Source organism: Aedes albopictus, chromosome 3 (assembly GCF_035046485.1).
Source record: "Aedes albopictus strain Foshan chromosome 3, AalbF5, whole genome shotgun sequence".
Lineage (NCBI taxonomy): Eukaryota > Metazoa > Arthropoda > Insecta > Diptera > Culicidae > Aedes > Aedes albopictus.
In genome coordinates, this window is record NC_085138.1 from 359,695,758 (window position 1) to 359,720,695 (window position 24,938).

General features: G+C 42.2%; 2 protein-coding genes across 3 annotated transcripts in view; both read right to left on the reverse strand.

Moving 5' to 3' along the window:
* The window catches only part of LOC109428969 (protein sax-3), a 109,808-nt gene that overhangs the window by 81,537 nt on the left and 3,333 nt on the right, over window positions 1-24,938 (reverse strand). The window lies entirely within an intron of this gene.
* LOC134289503 (histone acetyltransferase KAT6A-like) lies at window positions 23,670-24,930 on the reverse strand. The gene has a single exon (XM_062855386.1). It carries the CDS (start codon window positions 24,921-24,923, stop codon window positions 23,943-23,945), a length of 981 nt encoding a protein of 326 aa, XP_062711370.1. The 5' UTR covers window positions 24,924-24,930; the 3' UTR covers window positions 23,670-23,942.

Consider the following 24,938-nt stretch of genomic DNA (forward strand, 5'->3'; position numbering starts at 1 on the left):
CTGTTACCGCGCCACCTTCGGTGCTTGCAACGTCGCTCGCCATTGAGGTGCTCATCGTAATGCTGCCGCCACCTCGTAGTACTTTCGTGTGTCCTTAGCGCCCCCAAGACCCATGTATGTCATATTACTAATGGATTAGTAGGTCGGCTCCAGAGGCACGTTTTGCTCCATTTGGGAAATTTGTGCCATAACTAAGGGGCTGTCCATTAATTACGTAAGGGTCTGTGGAGGGAGGGGGGTTTGAGAAATCTTACGCGCCATACAAAAATTTTTGGGTTCTTATACAAAAAATCTTACAGGGAGGGAGGGGGTGTCAGAAAATCGCTAAAATTATTTTACGTAATTAATGGACAGCCCCTAATATAACTCCTGAAAGCCCCTGATGCTCTTGATAACTTCCTTCTTGAAATCTTTAATGGGCGTCCCAGGAGTACTTCACGAACTCCTGGGACGCCCATGAAAGCTCCCTGAGATCCCCTTGAAAACCATTGCAATAGTCCTCAAACCCCCTGAAAACCCCTGAGATCTCCTGAGATCCCCTGGAACACCCATGAAGTCCTCTGAGATCCCCTTGGAGACCATTTGAACACCTCTGTCACCCTTAGGAGTACCACGGAACACCTTTTCAACGACCCTGGGATCTCCTGGAAACCACTCAACACCCCTTATACCCCAAGAATTAAAAATAAACAACTTTTGAGGAAAAGGGAGGTGACGTCATATAACTTCAATATCAAACGGCCATGCTGCATGTTCTACACACAGCTATTAGTGGGATCGAATAGTATAGTGGGAGCAATACAAAATCTAGAGGATCTTACGAGCCCACAATTCAATTTTAAATGCCCTCAAAATGTTGAGAGCTTTTTCTACTGATACACGCGGGAACGCTCATAAGTCATAGAAAAGCTATTGAATAAATGCTCTGAGGAAACCTCCAAGGCACCTCGAATTCAGCTTTAGTGGAAAATCTGGTGATAGTTTTACAGGGCTAGCTGAACGATTTTCGGGACAAATCACTACTAAGCCATTTCTCGAGAGTGGTGAGGTTTCTTCTTCGGGTAGTGAAAGAATCTCGACAAATCTTCTAATTACATAGTATACGGGAGTGTTTCTACATTTCGTAATCATTAACAGACGGGCTTGGTGATCTAGTTGCTACCGCTTCTGACTCGTATGCAGAAGGTCCTGGGTTTAATCTCTGGCCTATCCATTTCCTCCAACTTTGTATCTTTCTATCTACATTCTCTCTATCTCTGCTCTACATATACAACTCATGTATATTGACAAGTTCATGGACATCGCTAGAACAGAAACGGGTTATAAAAACCGTTTCCCTTCCTTACAACTTTCACAGCGCATTGTCAATCTTTCATATGACGCCTACAAGTTATACAACCAAGCGAACTGTGCCGCTTCTCCTTCAGAGTAATCAACATACAATCTATCACCTAATCCATAGACAGCATCACTGACCAAAGATGGCTCCCAGATTTCACATCCTATCCCACTAACACATACCCCATCCCAGCACCAGGACGCTTGACGGTTGTGGGGACGCACTCGGGAGTGCTCTCTGTCTCTAGTAGCAACAAACACCACACTCTTACATTCCTTCTTCTTCCCAAATGACTGTAAGGACTTTGCCGGCGCCACTATTGACCCAAAAATCTATGAGCTGCCTTAAATGCACTTTGAGAATAAGTGGAGTGTCGCAGCCCCTTATTCCGTTGGATCTCAGTGCAATTCATATCAGTTCAGATCCATTACGGAGGAGCAACCATTGATAGTCAGTCTTAGATAAGCTAAGCTATCAGGGATATTTCTAAGAATTAACTAGGCTTACAGAAGCGTTTCAATAGTATGGTGCATATCGAGAGACCCCTAGGTATCCCATACAGGGATTGGCGGCATGCACCGTGCGGTGCGAAAAAAGGGTGTGCTTCACACAATCGCAAGTGCTCGTCTCCCGTTTTGCCGAGAGACAAGAGACGTATGAGTGAGAGCTTTCGTAATTGTGCGAGAGACAATCGCAGCACTAGCTCTACGGCGCTGGGAGTAATGCACGGTGCTTGGGACTGCGCTTGTCTCCAAACAGAAAAAATCAATTAATAAATTAATTGAAAGAGTTTGTGTTTTCGGCAAAGTTGTTAAGCTTGTCAAGGGTTGACAAGTGATGGGTCGTTTGATTCGAAATTTTTGCAATCATGCGTAGTATCAAGCCAAGTGCAAAGTACGGAGACAAGCACCGAGAGAGTGCAGCGTGAGAGACAGGAGAGCTCCAGCGCGCGGCAAAGCAAGCGAGCAACACACAACCGATTGCGCGTACTCGTCTCCTTCTAGTTTGTTGTGCTGTCTCGTAGCAGAGTGTGCAGCACGCAAAGAGTTTTGAGTCGCACCCTATCCCTGATCCCATAAAACTCATTAAACCCAATAAACCCCCTGAAGCCTCCTGGACCGCCCCTGAGACTCTATGAAACGCCCATTTGATCCCTTGAAATGCGCCCGTATACTCCCTGAAACCCTCTGCTGCCCCCTAAAGTTCCCCTGCTGCTCCGGGATTCCCCTGAGACTCCCTTAAACGCTCCTAAAGCGCCCCGAGACCCCTTTAACGCTTCTGAAACGCCCCTGAATCTCCGTGAATCGTCCTTGGGACCATTTTGAACCCCCTGAAACCTCTTGAAGCAGCAGTGTTGTCATTTTTTTTCTAGAGTAGACTACAAGCAAGGTCAACCGAATACGAGAGTACCACGGTAGATTGAAGCTACATTCAAGTCCGAACCTTGGAGTTTTCAAGACAGCTAGTGTCAGAATCAATCGGATGAAATCTTTCACAAGATGTCAAGCTAGCGAATTCGGAGCTCTTGAGCTCTTGCAAAGTGGATATCATTCTGGGAATCGAAACATTTTTCACTTACATCCAGTCGGGCCAGTGGCTGTCTACACTCACTGAATTAGCATTCTCACCAGAGGATAGCGTTGCCTGATACAGGAGAAGAGGCGATACTCGTTCAAAATCGGATAAAGGTTTCGGTCATGTTAAGAAGCAGTCAATAACTATTCGCCGGAGGAAACGCGCTCAGAGGAGAAGTTTAGACGTACAGCGAGGAGAGAAACAGGTGGTCGTAACACCATTACACTTCCCTGGACTCTAGGATGGGCAGATCATGCGACATCTTGGAGAATCAAGGGAATCCGTCAGGTTATGGTAGTCTCCGATCAAGATAGAACAGATGTGTAGGAAGCGTGGAAGTCATATATTGAACGCTTCTTTAAGCTAGCTCATCCTAATGTTGACCGACTCTCGCTATTCATTGAACGGTTCACTTTGGTAGTCGAAATTTTACAAACTTGTCAGATTTTCATTAACAAGCTCCATGAGTGTTTAAAACAGATTTCGCAGTGGTTCCTTTGGGCTTCTAAGGCGGTTTCAGGGATGGTCCAGAGGAGTTCCAATGCTTTTTACCCTTTGGAGCCGGAGGGGTCATATATGACCCCAACATACAAACGGCTGTATAAATTCACCCATTCGATAAAACAGAACACTGTCTTCGGCAAAGTTGCTGCAAATTGAGTAATTTATTAGGAAAATATGTTCACATTTGTATTTGGGGCTTCATTGACAACCTAGAACATCCTGAACGCCATGAAATTTGGAAAAAACGAAATAATTGGCATACCAGTTGATCTAAAAGCTGAACTTGGATGTGGGTTACGTTTATATGTATTCATTTAACCTTTGCCAAAATCATCAAACGGTGTTTCATATTCTGGGATGTTCTTGGTGCTCCAAACTATTCTATAGTGAACTTCTTCAAATATACAAGAATTATATTATGTATTTTCGCCACAAATAATAGCATTGCATACGCTACTGGGATTTGTGAAACTCTTAGCATCTACAATGTCATTAATGCACACTATAGGGATATTACAGGTCAGCCAAACTACTTTGCAGTTCACAACTTCAGGTCTACACTCGTAACAGTAGCTATATCTGTTGTACTGAGTAACGGAGACGTTTTTTTTTTTTCGAGGAAATCATGGTGATTCAGGGAGCTTTCAAGGTAGTTTCAGATGAGTTCCGAAGTTTTTCTGGGTTTCAAGGGATATCAGTAATGTGTCTCCAAGAACGCCTCTGAAACCCCACGCAATCCCTTGAGATGCATCGGAAACACCATGAAACACTCCTGAAATCCCAGGAGAAGTTTTAAGGACGTTCCTGGGTGTTTTTCTAAAACCTCCTGATTCCCTCTGAAATTTCTAGAATAGCCCTTGAATACCCCTGAAATACCCCTGGGGCTCCCTGAAGTCCCAAGAATCCTTCTGAAACCCTCTGAGACCTATTGGAATTAAGGGACAAGCTTGTGTAGACGCCACAATGGCCGGCTCTTGCATCTACTCGTGATTTTAAGCGCCTTAACATAAAACGAGCAAATGCATCGGATCTACTTTTTGAGCTCATTATGCTGATATTAATTTTATTTTGACTTTTTGTCTTTTTTGAAGGCGAGAGTCGTTTAAAAAAATTGGCTGAATTTTGCATTTTGTATTGCTAAAAATTCTTTAACAAATCCGATGAGATTTCAATATTTTTTGGATTTATGCTCTATTTTTCTACAACACCCCCCAACTAGCCAAAGAGTGGTGGCACAATAATTTATATTAACAATTAACCAAAAGAAAAAACAAAAGTACGCAATAGTTAGAAGTTAAATTCTTGGGGTTTATGCATTTGAGGTTCTGGTGCAATGTTTAACTTGGATTCTTAGAAGTTTGTCCTTAAACAGTTCTGACACCTACTGGAACAACATGGCGGCACGTTTCCTAAACTGAAGTCCCATATAACACTCTTGAAATCCACTGAGACCCCTTGGAACATCCCAAGAACGTCCTTGGGATGCCCTGAAATCTCCTGAGGCACCATTCACCGCCCCAAAACCACATGGAACCCCTTGAGAGCCCCTGAAGCTCTTAAAAACTCCTAAAACGTTCCTGACACTCTCTGGAGCTTCCTTGGAACGCGTATAAGATCACTTCAGACCTCCTGTAATACCCTTGACCCGCTTCTGAAACTTCCTGAAATCCCATGGGTTTTGCTTAAAGTTCTCTGAGATTACCTGGAATGTATCTGAATACCTTTAACCTTCCGTAACATGCACGGTCGAGCACCTCCGTTGTCAGCACCACGCTAACGCTGAATATCCTTTTCGTGACGGAGCGCAAAAAAGTTAAATTTCCATACAAATTGCTCAACTTTGGCTCTCCAGAACTCTTAGATTGCCCAAAAAAAGCAACAATTATTTTTCCTCATTTGAAAGAACTACTCTTTATCTTTCGATTTCCAGCTTTGACTACCTAGATAAATCGGAAATAATAAATATGCGACAGATAAAACTTTTTCATGTTTTACGGTTTTTGACCACTTTTTGTTTACCTTGTTGTGGTAAATCTCACAGGCAATATAAACAAAAGTTTTTTTACACACAAACAAGTATAAGTAATGGCTGAATTATTGAACCAGTTTACATCACATAAAATAAAGTATAAACAGATGAAAAAAATATGCAAAACTGTTACCGCTCAACAGCACAATTGTGCTGGTTCGTCACGAAAGGGATATAAAAAGCGAGATTTTTTCAACATGTCGTACAAAATACAACAGCGTGATCGCTCGAGGATTAAAAATCCCTGGATCGCTCCTGGAACCATGAGAAGCTTACAAAACCCCCTGAGATCCTCTGGAACACCCCTGGAACGTCTATGGAATCCCTGGGACGCTCTGAAAATCCCTAAACTCCTCCAAATCCTTATAAAACCCTAGTAACGCTCATGAAACCCCCTGAAGTTCCCTGGAACGGCTCTAAAGTCCCTTAAAACTACATGGCACGTCCATGAAGCCTCTAAGACTCCCTGGAACACGTCTGGAATGCTCCTGAAGGTCCCTTAAATCCCTTAAAATACCTTTGGAACGCCTATGAACTTCCTGAGAACATTAAGACTCCCTAAAACCTTCTGAAGCACCATCGATTGCCTCCGAAACGCCGTGGAACATTCCTGGGACCTCATGAAAGACCCTGAAGCTCTTAAAAACTCCTGGATCGTACCGGAAACCCCCCGGAACACCCTAGGAACGCCCATAAAACCCCATGAAACCTCATGGAATTCCTATGACACTGAGACCTTCTCTAACACTCCTTGAATACCTCTGAGCCTCGCTTAAATCCCGTGGAGTGCTTAAGAAACTTTGCTTTGCGAACTCTCGGAACGCTCCTGAAAACATGGAACCCCCAAAAATTCCCTGAGACATGACGCCCCCTGAGACCCATTGGAACAAACCCCCTGCTACCCTCTGCTATGAGTTCAACGGAACACCTCTGGAACGACCGTGGACCTCCCTGGAAATATCCGAACACCCCTGATACTTTACTGAAACCCTAGGAACGCTCTGATATTCCGTAGAACGCCTCTGAAACCCCTTTAAACTACATTGAACGTCCATGCAACTCTGGAATAGGCATGGATCGCTTCTGAAACTCCCTGAAACTCCCTGAAGCTCTCTGAAACAACTCTGGAATGCCTCTGAAACCCTTGAAACGCCCCTGGAAATCAAATCACCCTTGCAAGTCAAATCAAATCGAGTTTTAGCAAGAAATTTCTGTCACTAACCCATAGTGCTCCACCACCCGAGTGGAAGTGAAATTTGATGATGATGGCGTTTTCATATTACTACAACGACGATGCACACTTTTTCCCCATTTTTTACCTGGATCGGGTAAGTGCATTTCTCCACCCACATTAAACCCCCCGTCCGCCTCCTCCGTCTTTTTTTCCCCACTGCACCAGGACCAGAATTCACATTTCGCGTTCTACCTACTGTCTGGAAGGAGCAGCACGGAAAAAGAGATACGCGCGCTGGAAACGATTTCCATGATTTATGTGATGAATACACTTCAGGAAGGCGAAAAATTACGGTCGATTCGGATTTTTATGTGTGCGGCGCACTTTCGCCAGGGATTTTTTTTTGTTGGCGGGTGGCAGGCTGCTGGCGTCGACTCGCTATCAGCAGCACAGAACGCGCCGCCAAAGAGGATGTGATTTTTTTTCGCCGGTTGCACGATGAGACGAGGCAATGACAGGCTCCGCGCACACATATCCACATATATATATATAACGAGATGGGGCTTTTTTTCCGGAGATGAAAATGGTAATAAAGATGCGCTGAATTATTTCAATTTTCATGCTCGAGTGGGTCCGAATGTGGGGGCTTTTTGAGGGTTCTGAGGGAACGGGCGCGGAGTGGACCAGGATAGTCACTTTTTTCGGTCATTACGGTCGTGACGTTTCCAGCACAGCCGGTGAGGATATGGCGATGAATTTATGGGAACATTTTTCCGGGTCCGGTCCCGGGCCGGACTTATGGGAAGGGGTAGACACGGTAATATTTTCCGCTGACTATATGGGAATGTTTAAATCATGACTGCTGAATGAGATGTTTTGCGGAAATTCATGAGGTTTTTTGCAAATATACTATATTAACAATATAGGTCACTCTTACGATTTTTTGGCGACACCTTTTTAGTGAATGTGGCGCCACCAAGCGTCAGAAGAGGTACTACTACACACTGAATGCATGCGCTATCCGAATGACGTTTGTTCTGTCGAACTGTCGTTGCATGGTTGGGATGCCCATTTTTTTCTGAAATAATCGATTAACATTAATCGATTTTTTTGAACTACTCAAATTAGAACAAATTTAATTCTCTCTTCTTGAACAATTTTTGGCGTATAGGGATAATGTACCAATAGTGGTGCTATTAGTAGCTCCTTGTACTAAAATGGTTGAATAAAATTAATAATACCACACAATAAAAAGTCTGAAAACGTTAATCGGTAGTTTTTCACTTAAATTTGCTAGGAAAAATGTAAAAACCATTGTTTATTTCAGTTTTTGCTAATAAATCACTTGCACCAACTATAGGTACCTGGTTCCTATTATGGAGGTAAAATTTAACATTGGTTCCTATAGTGGTGCATCCCATTGAATTCTTATGGGACCCACCACTATAGGAACACTACCACCACTATAGGTGCAAAGGAGCAAAAAAGGTAAGGAAAATAATTATTTAAAATAGGTTTTCAGCCAAATCCTGAAGACAAAATAGAATTAATGTTATAATTGGGTATGATTCATCTATTAAAAATGCCATTTGCAAGCTTTTTGGTCGAAATAGTGCTAAATTGCCACTACCACCACTATTGGTACTACCTCCACTAAGGGAGCTTTTACCCTATTATCGTCGCAGCACTTTTGCTGTGTGCATTCAAAATGCAAATATCAAATGCGGGAACACCATATGCGGTAAGATTTTCTAACAAGTAACCCGATGTCAGTGGGAACTTTTTAATCCTAGGTAGGCGGTGATATTGACTATGGATACTAAGTTACCTTTGGTAACAATGTGTTACCGCGTTTGAAGCGCATTTGGGCACCGTTTGCATCCTGAACACACACAGCAATAAATCGAGCGAAGTAAATTTGAACTGATTTCCTTGTGGGATCCCTTTAAGAATGGGGAACGTTCGGTGTAGTACTAGATTTGTAGTAATGAGCTGAATTGTATGGTGAGAAGGTCAATTCTTCGTTTCTGCAAAGAAATGGTGCAAAAAGCGTGGGTATCATGATTCCTTGCCTAATTTGATGCTGTTTGAGTAAAACTTTAAATAACTATGTTGTTTATGTTGCAAGAAATGGAGAAAACAACAACACTGTTGCCCAAAGTTTTGCTCAAACAGCATCAAATTAGGCAAGGAATCATAATACCCACGCTTTTGGCACCATTTCATTGTACAATCGGAGAATTGACCTTCTCACCATACTGAAATTCAGCTCATTACTACAAATATAGTACTTCACCGATCTGTCCTATTGCACCCTGGATTTTTTTTTCTTCAAGATTCCTTCCAGAAGCTCTTGGGGGATTCCTCCTAGAAATAATTCTGAAATTATTATAGGAACTCCTTTCGGGATTGCTTAGGGAAAGCGTTCCAGCGTTCCTCATCCATCCTCCAATATTTTTTTTATCAAATTTCTCCAGCAGTTTTTTAAAAATTCCTCCAGATGTCCGTTCTGTTTTTTTTTCAAAAGTTCCTTCTGGGATTACATATCTCTATGAACAAAATGCAATCAGTGAAGTACTAGATTTGTAGTAATAAGCTTATTTTTTTATAATGACAAAGTAAATTCTCCGCTACTGCAATAAAATGATAACTGCAACAATGGTAACAAAAAAGCAAGGGTTTTATGACTGCTTGTCTGATTTGATGCTGTTTGAGCAAAACTTTGGGTAACTGTGTTGCTGTATTCTCATTTATTGAAACTTCAACAGCACAGTTCCCCAAAGTTTTGCTCAAGCAGCATCAAACTAGGCTAGGAATCATATTACCCATGAGTTTGCACCGTTTCAATGCAGAAACGGAGAGTTTAGCATCTCACCATACAAAAAAACCAACTCATTACCTCAAATCTAGTATTCACTTATTCCTTCTGGGAATCCCGGAAAAAGTACTTCTGAAGACATTCCAAATTAATAGAAATCTCGGAAGGAATCACAAATATAATTCCTGGAGGATTTCTGATACTTCAAAGAAGAAACTTCTGAAGGAATCCTGGAAAGATCCCTCGAAAAATATTAATTAAATTGTTCATAAAAATCGCGTTGGAGATTTACAGTCATTTCGGAATTTCTCCGGAATTTCAAAAGAAACTCCTTGAAAAATCCCAGAAGACCTTGTGGAAATCCTTAAAGGACGGAGTGAATTCCAGAAGGAACTTTTGGAGAAATACTGGTATAAATCCCGGTTGAAATTCCCAGAAAGAGGATTTTTTTAAAGGAACTCTTGGATAAATCCCTGAAACAACTCCTGGTCGTTCTTGGAAAATTTTGGAGGAATTCCAGAAGTAACTCCGGGAGGTATTCGTAAAAAAATCCTGAGGGAATCGTTGAAGAAGCTTCTGCAGGAATCCATGAAAGACTCCAAGAAACTCATATAAGGAAATCCTATGTGGAACTTCTTGACGAATCCTAGAAGAGAATTCTTGAGGATTCCTATAATTAGTTCTTGAAGGAACATCAGAAGAAATTGCTGGAGTAATTTCAGTAGGAACTCCTGGGGGTCCCTTAAAGGAACCCCTGGAGAAATTTTAGAAAAAAAAAACTTTAAATCAATCTCTGAAGGCTCTCCTGGGTGAATTTCAAAAAGAGCTCCTGAATGAATCTCTGAAAAAAACTCTAGGAGGAAATCAAGGGGAATGACATATCCTTTTCTAATCTGAAATTCCGCATTTATCCGTTCCTAACCGCTGCTAACTGAGCCGCAGGCGCAGTTACACGCGGTTAACAATGGTTAGCAACGGATAAATGCGGATTTTTCCGGTTATCAAAGGAAATTTAATTCCCCCTGGAGGAACCTGAGAAGGAACTTCTGTTGGAAAATCAGAAGGAATTCAGAAGGAACATCTGAAGGAATGCCTGACTAAATTTATGGAGAATTATCACTCTGCAGCAGACGAATTTGCTAGAGTATGTTTACTACCTGAAGTTCACCCAGAAGCCCATGACTGTATATTTCAAATATTGAGCTTTGCAAGGATTTCGCGACGATCGTGTAAATGTACAATCTTTGACAGCACAATGATCACACATCCAACAACAAAGCAAACCGATTAGCCCGGAATAAAACAATCAGTATTCGAATAAACTCACAGTTCACTTCGGAAGAACAACGAAATTATTCTAAATTAAATTTGACGGGTTCCATTCTCAGGTCCGATCCCGAAGCTCATTTTTTTAAAAACGCCGCTCAAACGTTGATGGTTGGTGATCTCCCGGATTTTTTGTAAGCTATCCTATCTGATGTACGTATGTCAGCGTGGACATCAAGAGAGATGATACTAAAAGCCATTGTCAAAGGAAAAGAGCAACCGCGAGGGCAAAATATAAGTTAGTTTTGAGGGTGAAAATTTTAAATTTCGAAGTTAAACGTTAAACGTTAAATTTCGGTGACGTTACAATGAGGGAGCATTCAAATTCTTCTACAGATATATTCGTAGATGTCAATGAAATATTATTTTGTTTGTGTATCTATATTGAAAATCGATTATTAATTAATCGATTATTTGGGAACAAAAAACTTTGACACCCCTAAAATCTTTTTTCGAGAAATTTCACCTTGCACGGTAAACTAAAATTGATCAAAATACAATTATTGACTTTTTCTGACAACAGGCGGTGCTGTAATCATTCGTAAACGGCGTCTCCATGTCGTTGTATGTGAAACCACGAAGTGACCTATATTTTTAATATAGTATATTTGTTTTTTGCCAGGTTATTTGCACGAAATAACTATTTTGCTTGGCACGGTAAAGGCTGGGTATGCTGCACAATTCAGATCCCATTGTGATCCACTAGCCTCTGCCCAGCAACTCTTATATAGGAGGGATATCCCTACCTCCTCGCGGTACCGGTCGGAAACTATGAGCAACCTTAGGGAAGATCGGGTAACCAACCCCGGTGGGAACTTTGGTCGTAGGCTGACAGGGAAGGGGGGGTTTGCTTCGGCAAACCTGAGCGTCTGTTCTCCAGGAGAAGCGGCTCACATCAGCGTCTGATCCCCATGTTAGGATCGGCTGATCTACGTACGAGTGCCAGGGATGGACTCTAAGCTCAACTGTGCACTATGGTCCTCCGGAAAGTAGGGGGTTGGTGTCGGGCCCTACGAGCCAGCCGTAAAAAACCATTGTAACGGAAAATCAGCAACAGAATAATACGAACCGAGACCAACGGCAACGACCCCAACGAACAAAAATGACTTACGATTGGAAACTCGGTACGTAGAACTGCCGATCTCTCAACTTCATTGGGAGCACTCGCATATTCGCCGATCTACTGAAGGACCGCGGGTTCGGCATCGTAGCGCTGCAGGAGGTGTGTTGGACAGGATCCATGGTGCGAACGTTTAGAGGTAATCATACCATCTACCAGAGCTGCGGCAACACACGCGAGCTGGGAACAACTTTCATCGTGATGGGTGATATGCAGAGGCGCGTGATCGGTTGATGGCCGATCGACGAAAGAATGTGCAGGTTGAGGATCAAGGGCCGATTCTTCAACTTCAGCATGATAAACGTGCACAGCCCACACTCCGGAAGTATTGATGATGACAAGGACGCATTTTACGCGCAGCTCGAACGCGAGTACGATCGCTGCCCAAGCCACGACGTCAAGATCATCATAGTAGATTTGAACGCTCTGGTAGGCCAAGAGGAGGAATTCAGACCGACGATTGGTAAGCTCAACGCCCACCAGCAGACGAACGAAAACGGCCTACGACTCATTGATTTCGCCGCCTACAAAAACATGGCCATACGTAGCACCTTTTTCCAACACAGCCTCCCTTATCGCTACACCTGGAGATCACCACAGATGATGGAATCTCAAATCGACCACGTTCTGATTGACGGACGGCACTTCTCCGACATTATCGACGTCAGGACCTATCGTGGCGCCAACATCGACTCCGACCACTATCTGGTGATGGTCAAACTGCGCCCAAAACTCTCCATCATCAACAATGTACGGTAACGGCGACCGCCACGATACAACCTAGAGCGATTGAAACAACCGGATGTTGCCTCAGCATACGCGCAGAATCTCGAGGCCGCGTTGCCAGACGAGGGCGAGCTGGATGAGGCCCCTCTAGAGGACTGCTGGAGTACAGTAAAAGCAGCCATCAACGACGCAGCCGAGAGTACCATCGGGTACGTGGAACGGAATCGACGGAACGAATGGTTCGACGAAGAGTGCAGAACGGTTTTGGAGGAGAAGAACGCAGCGAGGGCGGTAATGCTGCAGCAAGGGACTCGGTAGAACGTGGAACGTTATAAACAGAAGCGGAAACAGCAGACCCGCCTCTTTCGGGAGAAAAAGCGCCGCCTGGAAGAAGCGGAGTGTGAAGAAATGGAACTGCTGTGCCGTTCCCAACAAACACGGAAGTTCTATCAGAAGCTCAACGCATCCCGCAAGGGCTTCGTGCCGCGAGCCGAAATATGCAGGGATAAGGCCGGAGGTCTCTTGACGAACGGACTTGAGGAGATCGAAAGGTGGAAGCAGCACTTCGATCAGCACCTGAACGGCGTGGAGAACGTAGGCACGGGAGCCCACGGCAACGGAAGAAACGACGACGCCAGTGCAGCGGAGGACGGACATGAACCAACTCCCACGCTGAGGGAAGTTAAGGATGCCATTCACCAGCTCGAAACCAACAAAGCAGCTGGTAAGGATGGTATCGCAGATGAACTCATCAAGATGAGCCCAGAAAAGTTGGCCACCTGTTTGCATCGGCTGATAGTCAGGATCTGGGAAACCGAACAGCTACCGGAGGAGTGGAAGGAAGGGGTAATCTGCCCCATTCACAAGAAAGGTGACCATTTGGAATGTGAGAACGTCAGGGTGATCACTATTTTGAATGCTGCCTACAAAGTGCTATCCCAGATCATCTTCCGTCGTCTTTCACCTAAAACGAATGAGTTCGTGGGAAGTTATCAAGCCGACTTCATCGACGGCCGGTCGACAACGGACCATATCTTTACCGTACGGTAAATCCTCCAGAAATGCCGTGAATACCAGATCCCAACGCATCACCTGTTCATCGACTTCAAAGCGGCATACGACAGTATCGACCGCGCAGAGCTATGGAGAATCATTGATGAAAACGGCTTTCCTGGGAAGCTGACCAGACTGATTAAAGCAACGATGGACGGTGGGCAAAACTGCGTAAGGGTTTCGGGTGAACTATTCAGTTCATTCGAATCTCGCCGGGGACTGCGACAAGGTGATGGACTCTCATGCCTACTCTTCAACATCGCTCTGGAAGGTGTGATGCGACGAGCCAGGCTCAACAGCCGGGCTCAACAGCCGGGGAACGATTTTCACAAAATCCGGTCAATTTGTGTGCTTTGCGGACGACATGGACATTATTGCCAGAACATTTGGAACGGTGGCAGAGCTGTACACCCGCCTGAAACGCGAAGCAGCAAAGGTCGGACTGGTGGTGAATGCCTCAAAAACAAAGTACATGCTGGTAGGCGGAACCGAACACGACCGGATCCGTCTGGGTAGTAATAATACGATAGACGGGGATACTTCCGAGGTGGTGGAGGAATTCGTCTACCTCGGATCCTTACTGACAGCTGACAACAACGTGAGCCGTGAAATTCGGAGGCGCATCATCAGCGGAAGTCGGGCCTACTACGGGCTCCAGAAGAAACTGCGGTCGAAAAAGATTCAACCACGCACCAAATGCACCATGTACAAAACGCTAGTAAGACCGGTGGTCCTCTACGGGCACGATACATGGACCATTAGGGCAGTTCAGACTTCAAATATGTTAAAAATTCAAAGCTCCCATATGTTCATTGCAATCCTTGGTGCAAAACTAGGGTCCTGTCAAATTTTCAGCCATTTCGGTGGTGATTTAATGGTGGCCCAAAAGCAAAATAGGTTTATATGAAATAACTATTAAGAATTTTCGAAAAAGGTTCTCCACGCTATAGAGCATTAACACATGGATAAAGTCATAGGGTCAAAGTCAAATTGAGTTCTTCAGATCTCAATGATGAATGTTGCCGAAGACCGCAACTCATTTCGACTCACGAAAACGAAGTTATTAATTAATTCATCCATTCACGCTTGAACAGAAGACCACAGCTCGACCGCCACGGTTAACACGCAATCATAGTATGCGTGCTAGCTTCTTGCAAACCTTGCAGGACATGGTGTATGGAGATGCGTATTCGAGTGAGAATTTGTTAAATATCTTTTTTGCCGATTGTCGAAATAAGTTCCGGTCTTCGGCAACATTCATCATTGAGATCTGAAGAATTCAATTTGACTTTGACCTAATGACTTGATCCATGTGTGAATGCTCTACAACGCAGAGAACTTTTTTTGAAAATTCTCCACAGTAATTCCCATACAAACCTATTTTGCTCTTGGGCCACCATTAAATCACCACCGAAATGGCTGAAAAATTGACAGGAATCTAGTTTTACACTAAGGATGGTAATGAACATATGGGAGCTTTGAATTTTCAAAAATTTTGAAATCTGAACTGCCCTAATGGACCATGCTCGAGGAGAACCTGCAAGCACTCGGAGTTTTCGAGCGACGCGTGCTAAGGACGATCTTCGGTGGTGTGCAGGAGAACGGTGTGTGGCGGAGAAGAATGAGCCACGAGCTCGCTGCACTTTACGGCGAACCCAGCATCCAGAAGGTGGCCAAAGCCGGAAGGATACTGTGGGCAGGGCATGTTGCAAGAATGCCGGACAACAACCCTGCAAAGCTGGTGTTTGCAACTGATCCGGTTGGCACAAGAAGGCGTGGAGCGCAGAGCACGATGGGCGGACCAGGTGGAGCGTGACCTGGCGAGCATTGGGCGCGACCGAGGATGGAGAGCGGCAGCCTTAAACCGAGTATTGTGGCGTACTATTGTTGATTATGTCTTGTCTTAAATGTGATGTTGAACAAATAAATGTATGTATGTAACTATTTTGCTTGTGTACATCCTGCACAAATGTATTCGATGTTCAAGGTAACTAAGGAAATTTTCTTCATGAAAAGTTGTTGGGTCAACCGGGAATCTAACTCGTGGCATCAGCGTGGTCTTGTTGAATACAATCATTGCATTGGGTTATAACCTTCCTCAGATTCTTATTTTCTTACATATGCTACCCAAAGATTCAAATTTCAATGAAAATCCTCCATTTCCCGACCAAGTGGTGCCATCATAAGCTCCATTAACCTCAAATCGTGTTCCATTTGACGTAGATATACATTTAATAACCCACCCATCAGCGGAAAACGTGTCGCTCTCCGTCTATCTGTGTCGGCACACCACCAGTTTTCTTGAAGAAATGTTCTTCCTGTATTGTGACGACGTACCAACTTTCCACCACACCGAAGAGCAGTACCCAACTATTCCGACTGGTGCGACACAATCGTCATCATAATCATCATAATCTTCCGTTTTTCTTACGCTATTCCGGCTCAAGTGTGCAGAAGCACAGCCATCGCAGCGCCCCATAGGGCACTGCATGAAATTATCTGTTACTCTTTCCCTCTTACGGAAATTTTGAATACAACAAGGCCAAGAAACGTCAGAATCCCATACAAAATCAAAATAATGCAGTGCCCTGTAGCCGTGTAGAGTCAACGCCAACGCCATTAAACATATGTCACACATACAACTCGGAGCGGAATGGTGGTTGGTTGGTGAGTACCTTCCAAATCGGAAGCGATTTCCTCGTGGACGTGAACGTGGAGAGGGTTGCAGAAAGTGACAAGAAACAAGAAGGAACTTTCTTAACGTCCTTGTGGATTATTTGCGGAGCTAGAGCTGGGTTATTCTTGTATGTAGGTGCCGGGTCCTATTGTGTCAGTGGAAGCGCAGTTTTACTCACCATCAGCATCATGAATTACAAGTAAGTAATAAATTTCTTTCTGCTTCATCTGGTTTCACGTTTTATGTGATTGCTTTGGACGGTGTGTTACACAGTGCTAGTATGGAAGTGGGGATGGCCTGTTAACTATTTCAAGTTTGCTGAACTGAGAAGTATGAAATCGATTACAGAGCAACTCATATCGCAACGGAGAAAAAATTCAAGACTAAACTTTCATAAAGCTTAAGAATCCGTTTTTGAGTTATTCCTCTAAAGACTGAACGCCATACCTCCCAACGTAAATAACTTCGTTTTGTTTGCTCATATAATACCCAGAGATTTGATCTTCTCTAAATTATAGAATGTTTAGCTTTATTAAATCACTGTAATGATTGGAGTTTCAATTGACAATATTTCAATCTATGATTCATCCTTTTTCTACCCATACGCAACTATTTCAAGGAGTACTGTTTCCCACATTTAACTAACATAATAACATATCATTCTATTGCAATGTGGTAATAAACAGCTGTATATAAGTATATGTCGTTTTTCTGTCAAATACTGATCCCTTTTTCATTTCTTACAAATTGTCTTTTGTCAATTATCCTTTTGTCCTATTCGACATTTTGTCCATTCGACCTTCCTTCAGCAGTCACGCTAATGTATTTTGTACAATACGTTGAAAAAAGCTCGCCTGTTCTGCACAAATCAACATGGTGCTGTTGACGGTGGGCAATTTCTGGAAGATTTAGGATTTAAGGATTACTCGGGTATTGTTTCTTCTGGACCTAGGATTTTTTTGGTGGTATCTTCGAAACATTCGTAAGAAATTATAGCTGAGCTATTTTGGGAATTACCAACTCTTTTGAGGAACAATCCAGAATTGTCTTTTCCTTAAACAATGTTTTCAAATAGAACATAACGGAAAGCCGTTTTTTTTTTTCAAAATGTCTACATAATGTCTTCTATGACTAACTGGAGTTGTTTCAGTAATTAATCATCCAGTTTCTATATGCTTATTGGCAATCTTGGAATGTCCTGGACCTCTATTCCTCTCAGAATAAACTTTCAGTTGAATTGTTCCGAGTACATCCTTGTCGAAATCTTCCTAAATATTGTTTTATATACTCATATATGTATTGCATATACTCATCTCAGAGCATAATCCTATAGAAATGTCAAATGATGTTTTCCCGGGAGGATCCTTGGAAGAATTTTTCAAAGTATTCAATCAAAAGCTACCACTGAAAGAAACTTTCCAGTTATTCCTGTGAGAATTCCTGAAAAAAAATGCCTAGAGAATTTCTTGAAGACTTTTGCTGTAGGTATTTTCGGAAAACTCACAAATAATGGATTTTTTGAAAAAAAAAACCTGGAACTTTTTTCAAAAAGAAACGTCTGGAGGAATTCAAGAAGGAATTCCAAGAAAAATTCTTGGTGTATTTCCTAGAAAAATTTCGGGAGAAATCCCTGGAAGAATTCCAAAAGAGTCTGGGTGAATTCCTGAAGGATTCCCTGGAGCAAAGCAGTTTTAGCAGTTTTTTTTATAGTCCGAAAGCAGTTTTAGCATAGTTATAAGTTCTTATATGTTTAAAGTAAGTCACAGTGACTTCTACGCAACCAGAACCTGCGGTGCCGTGGGTGACTCTTTTGTGGTATGTGTGTTGCTTGGAAGAATCACTGGAGGACTTATTGTTTCGCTTATTGTAAGAATTGCTAATGGAATCGTTCTGAAGAAACTGCTGGAAGGATTCCTGAAAGAATCCCTGGATAATTTCCTGGTTCCTGTATGCATCCTTTTTTTTATTTTCTTCCAATACCAGTCGCTGTAGGAATTCCTCCAGACATTCTTGAAGTTATTAAAAATACATCATCAGGTAGCCCTAGAAACATTCTTGGGTGCATCTCTGAAACAAATGATGGAAGGATTTTTGAATTTTCTGGAGGAATTCCCTAATGAATTTTTGAATTAAAACCGAGAGAAATTTCTGAAGAAATTACTTCAGGTATTCCTGAAGCAATCACTGGAAAACATTCCCGGAGAAATTTCTGAAAGTATACCTGGAGGAATTCCTGGATAAATTCTTGAAAGACACCCATCAGAAGAATTTCCTGGAAAAATCTTAGGATAAATTATTGGAGCAATCCCTGGATGAATTCCTGGAGAAATCTCAAGAGGAGTTCTAGAAGAAATGTCTGAAAAAAAATCAGGAAGGAATCCCTAGAAAAAAAATCAGAAGAAATTTCTTGAGGAATTCCTAGAGATAATCTCGGAGAAATTTCTGAAGAAATCCTTGGAGGAATACTTAGAGAAATTCCTGGAAGAATTCAATCCCTGAAGCAATGTTTGTATTTGGATTGTGGAGGAATCAAGAAAAAAAAACCTGAAGATATTCCTGGAGAGTTTCCCGGAACAGTTTCTGCAGAAAGCTCTAGAGGATTTCGTGGGAGAATCCTTGGAGGAATTTCTGGAGGATTTCCAGAAGGAATCTTCGAAGAATTTCCTAAAGGAATCCCTGGGAAAATCCCTGAAAAAATCGTGGAGAAATTCCTGAAGGAATCTTTGGAAATATTCCTGGAGAAATCTCTAAAAATTCCTGAAGGCATTTCCGAAAAAAAAAACCTGGAAACATTTCTGAAGAAATTCCTAGAGTATTTTCTAGAGAGTTTCCTGGAGAAGTTGATGACAACATTTCTGAGGGTTGTCCAGGAGCAGTTCCTGGATCAGTTCCCGGAGAAATTCATGGAAGAGTTCCTGGAAAAATTGTTTAATGAAATCCTGGAGGAATGCCTGGAGGTATTCCTGTGGGAATTGATGGAAGAATCCCTGAAGGAATTGCTGGAGGAATCTCCAGAGCACGGGTTCCCAACCGGTGGTATGCGGCCCCCTGGGAGGCCGTGAAGCTAGTCCAGGGGGGCCGCGATGTTACCAAAACAATTGTTAAATTTTTATTCTATTTTGTGCAAATTATACCAATTTTTAATTTTATATACCGCCACCCCCAAAAGTCATAATTTGAGGAACAAATTTTTAGTATATAACGCCTTTAGAAGAAAAAATTTTCGGCTGCGCCGCTATTTTTCAGCTACGACTCAAATTGAATGTACATTATTGTTTACGAAATGTGTCAAATAGAAAAACCTATTATAGATCGTCGAAGATCCCTCCCACAGCAAATTACTGGCTAGGTCACTGTACCCAAAAATCTCAGTTTCGTTAATTTAATTCAAATTTTTTCTCTAAAAATTTTCATTGGGCCCCAGATGTTTTGACAATTCTTAAAGGGGCCGCCACCACAAAAAGGTTGAGAACCCCGTGCTCTAGAGGAATCTTTGGAGCAATTAGTGGATGATTTTCTGGAGAATTCTCTAGAGTTCCTCTGGGAGAAATTTCTGAAGCAATCCCTTGAGAATTACTGGAGGAATTTCTGGAAAAATCCTCGATGTCGTGGTGGAATCCCTGGAAAAATCCCTGCAGAAGTTCCTGGGGGAATTCTTAGCGGAAATCCTAGTGGAATTCCTGGAGGAATCCCTGCAGCATTTCCTTGAAAAAAATCTGGAAGAATTTCTGGAGGAATCCCTGGAAAAATTCCAGAAGGTATTCCTTTAAAAAATATTGGACGAATTTCTGAAGTAATCCGCGAATGATTTCTCGAGGAAATTCCTGGATGAATTGCTGACAGAAGGAATTCCCAGATTAATTGCTGGTGAAATTCCTGCAGATATCCATGAAAAAATTCCTGGGTTTATTTCTGAGGAATTCCTCGAGGAGACCATGGAGAAATTTCAAGACGGAATTCTGGAGGAGTCCCTGAAGCAATTTCTGGATGAACATATGAAGTAATAGCAGGAGGAATCTCTGAACGAAGTCCTGGAAAAATCTCTGCAAGAATCCAAGGAAGAATTCCTAAAATAATTATTGAAAAAATGCCTCGGAATGCCTGGTGGAAGTAATTCCTCGAGAAACCTTTGGAGGAATTTCTGTAGGAATCTTTGGAAAAGTCCTTGGAGGAATCCCTTGAAGAATTGATGGAATAACGGCCGTTTGGATGGTAATTAGCAATTGCAGGCGCGTTTTCGGTCATCGGGTTGCTTAAAAACAACGGTTTTAATTAAAGCCGACGTTTCGAGCGTTTATTCATTCATCTTCAGGGCAAACTACAATTTGCATATAAAGTTTGAGTAGTTAAGTCATTTGTTACATAAAACATAAAATAACTCACATTAAAGGCTGTTTTTAGGTTCCTGAATGAGTTCCTGGGTAGTTCCTGGAGCAATTCCTGGAGGAATACCTGCAAGAATCACTGAAAGAATTTATGGAGAAATCTCTGCAAGAATCCAAGGAAGAATCCCTGGAGGAATTCTTGAAGGAATTCCTATAAAAACCTGTAGGAATTCTTGGAGGGATGCCTAGAGGATACTCTAGAGCAGAGGTTCCCAAACTTTTTGCTATCGCGGCGCCCTTTGACATTTTCAAAAATGTCACGGCGCACCAAAGTTTTTAACAAAGTTTTTTTTTAATTTTGGGTAACTTTCACATTAATGTGTGCCGGACAAAATCGTGAAACACTTTTCTAATATCATGTTTTCAGAAATCAATATTTGGAAAAGTAACAGTTTTATTAAATTTTTTTCTCAAGGATAGTTTAAATATTTGTAAGATTTCAAAAATCATGTTAATTTCATCACAGAAATTTTAAAATAAGAAGAAACTCAGATGTAAAGGTAAAACAAGCTGTTGAATTTCAACAATTCAGTCAAAAATTCTAAAGCGTTTGCAATATTTAAATAATTCTTATTGATTGAAAATGACTACACAGAACTTGACCAAAGCTTTAACTTTTGGCGGAAATTGCAAAGCAACACTTTCATTTATTTTGGAAAATTTTGGCAAACTGGGACACATAAAGACCTGCCAGGTGGGCTTTGATTGAATTTATTTTCAAAAATTTCAACTTAACCCTTTGGGCCTGGATTGGCCATATAATCCCATTGATGAAACTGAGCATAACAAACTTATTCAAGTTCAGCGAGGTTGCGACAGTACTGATGAAACAGTCCGGTTCAAAAAGGTCAAAGCTAGCTCTTCACACCACCAGATCGGCAAACCTTCATGCCACTAAGCTGTTCCGAAGACCTTGTAATTATTCTGAAAAGAACGTAAATAATGTTCTTGAAATTAAAATCTTTGGACAAGTTCTAGTAAAATCAAAAGCTGAGCTGAAGCTTCAGAATTCCAAAAACAATTTCAAAAACTTGAAATTTTAAAATGTGGTTTCAGTTGATATGTTTAAAAAAAAAGATACCAGAAATCCTATGGAACAATCGAAGAGTCAGGAAAGATTCAAAAGAATGTGAGCGACACTGGTTTTACTAATAAGATAAAAAAATTCAAGGTGTTCCGCAATACAAATAAAGAGTTTGTTTTTTTTTTGTTTCGTCACAAAAGCCAAAATTCTGCGGCGCACCTGGGAAAGGTTCTCGGCGCTTCAGGGTGCCGCGGCGCACAGTTTGGGAAACACTGCTCTAGAGGAATGTCTGTAGGGATACCTGAGGGATGCACCAGAGGAACTCCTGGAGAATCTCTAGAGGAATTCCTAGAGGAATTTCTGGCAGAATATCTGCAGGAATTCTTGGGGGAATTTTAAGAGAAATCCCTGCAAGAACTTCCAGAGGAATTCCGGGAAGAGTTTCTGGATGAATTTCTGGAGGAATCTTCTAAGAAATTCGAAAGAGAATACCTGGCGTAATTCCCGAAAAAAATCTCAGATGGAATTCTTTGAGAAATTCTGAAGGTATACTTAGAAGAGTTCGTGGAAGAATCCCTGTAGCAGTTCCTGAAGAAATCCCTAGAGAAATTCCTTAAGAAAATCTAGAAAGAATCGTGGAAACAATTTAAAAATGAATTTCTAAGGGAATATCTGAACAGTTCGTGGAGGAAGTAAGAAATAATTTTCTGGATGAGTTTCTTAGAGAATACAAGGAGCAATTCCTGAAGGAATCCTAGGAAGAGTTTCAGGGAGAATCTTTGGAGGAATTTTCAAAATAAGTTGTTCCAGAAAGAATCACAGAAGGAATGCCCGAGTGAAGTCCTGGTGAAATTCCCTGGAGGAATCCCTGGAGGTATACTCGAGAAATGCCTTCAGGGATTCCCGGAGGATTGTCTGGAGAAACTCTTGGAGAAATCTCTTGAAGAATTCCTGGAGGAATTTCTGGAGGAAATCCTAGAGAAATCTCTAGAGGCATTTCTGTAGGAATTCCTGGAGGAATTTTCAGAGGAAATTTCCAGAGGAATCCCTGGAATAAGCCATGTAGGAATCCCTGTAGAAATTCGTGGAGGAATCCCAGGAAGAATTCCTGAAAAAATCACACATGGATTTCTTAGATATATCCTGAAAGAATCCTAAGAAGAGTTCGTGGAGGAACTCCTTGAGGAATCTCTGTTGCAATTCCTGAAGGATTCTCTGCAGGAATTCCTGAAGAAACCCCAGGAGGAATCCTGGAAGCAATGCCAAGAGGAACTCCTGAAGAAAATCTAAAAAAGAGTTCCTGATGGAATCCTTGAATGAATTTTCCTGGAGTTGTTCCTGAAAGAATCACAGAAGAAATTTTCGGGTGAATCTCTGGATGAATTCTTGGAGGAATCACAGAAAGAAATTCTTGGAGAAATCCTGAAGGAATCCTAAGCGAGTTCGTGGAGGAACTCCTTGAGGAATCCCTGTAGTATAGTTCCTAGAAGAATTCTTGAAGAAACCCCAGAAGGAATCCCGGACGCAATACCAAGGGGAATTCGTAAGGGAATCCCTAAACATTTTCTGGAGGAAGCACTGGATAAATTCCTGGAGGAGTTCCTGAAAAATTCCAAGAAGAACTCCCCCCCTGCCCTCCTCTGGCTACGCCCATGTCCACACTCATTCCGATTGGCTGTGTTTGTGTGTGACAAAGTATTCTTAAAATACAAATATTTTAACTGGCTTTCTCAGTCTGGGGAAATTCAAAACGACTAGTTTTGTATTGCCCGACGTTTCGGCCTTGTTTATTTGGCCTTTTTCAAGGGTAAACTAAAATAGAGTATACATTTTTGGTATTACAACATAGAACAGAAAACATAACATAAAACTACACCTACACTGTCTGTCGTTCTTCGTTACATTTACATATGCCGCAATTTTCATGTTTGGCTTCTTGTATGCCTGGATTTTGTAAATAACACTTATTAGGGACATTTAACATTTTTTACCATATTCAAAAACTTACGAAATAACTATTTGATTTTGTTTGGGGACACTGGACTGGACACACCTATTATCAACGACCTGGACTGTACGATTACAAAATGATATTCTACGGTTGGTTAAAAGATGGCGGGTGAGGCAAGGTGGAGCTTTCGTGCAGTTGGATAAAGTTTTTGGCTTTATCGTACTTTGGACTTGTTCTAAAACTAATGGTGTGTGTTGTGTGTACTATTTCTAAGTTGTTCTCTACGAGAGTTGGTTGTTTTAATTGTGTGCAATATGCCAGCGTAGGCAGTATTGAGTCCATCTACATCGGTGCGGAAATTTATAGTATTGGATGTGTTTTGTATATGGCACATTTCCAATATTGGTAGAGCGGTGGATCGGAGAGTGCGATCTACTATTTTTGTACCGTCGAGGTTAAACGTGTGGTTGTGTTCTATCATATGCTGTGTGAGAGCTGTTTTTGCTTGTGTGATGTCTGTTGGTGTATTTACAATTTTGTTTACATCTGATTTGTGTCCGCTCATTCGTTTTTTGAGTTGGTTCGTAGTCATTCCTATATAGACTCCTTCGCAGTTGTTGCAAGGAGTACTATAAACAATGTTATGTTGATCATTTGGGGGAACTGGATCTTTGATCGGTCTTAGCAGGGATTTGGTTGTTTTAATGTTCCTGGTGGCTATTTTTACCTGGTTGTATTCTTTTTTCAGGATGTTGGAGATGGTGCGGATCAAGGTCGGAATGTTTGGCATCGATCGGTAGAGAACTTCTGTGGCTTGGTGTTGATGATCTCGTTGTGGGCTGTTCGTTTGGTGCTGTTCTGTTGGTGGATTTGTGATGCTTGGTTGCAATTGCATTGGCGGTGACATTGAAGGTGATGTCTGCAGTGGCGGAGGTGGTGGTGACGGCAGAGATGGCAGTAGCTGTGTTGACGTTGGGGTGCTTTGCGGTAGTGCTGGTGGCGGTGGTCCTGGGGATAGCGGTGGTGGAGGTGGTCTTTGGCTAGTGGGTGGTGGAGGCGCATTGTTGCTGGTAATGCGATTCAACATTCTATTTATGAGCGAGGAGGGATAGTCGTTTCTCCTCAGATTTTGGAAGATTTGATTCTTCTGTTGTTCGATCTGTCCATCCGTGGTTAGCTGGAGAACGCGTTTTATGAAGTTCATCGCTACGTTTATTTTCATGGTTGTTGGGTGGCG

Coding starts and splice junctions, on each gene's coding strand:
- LOC134289503 (XM_062855386.1), bottom strand. CDS start 24,923: ATGAAAATAAACGTAGCGATGAACTTCATAAAACGCGTTCTCCAGCTA.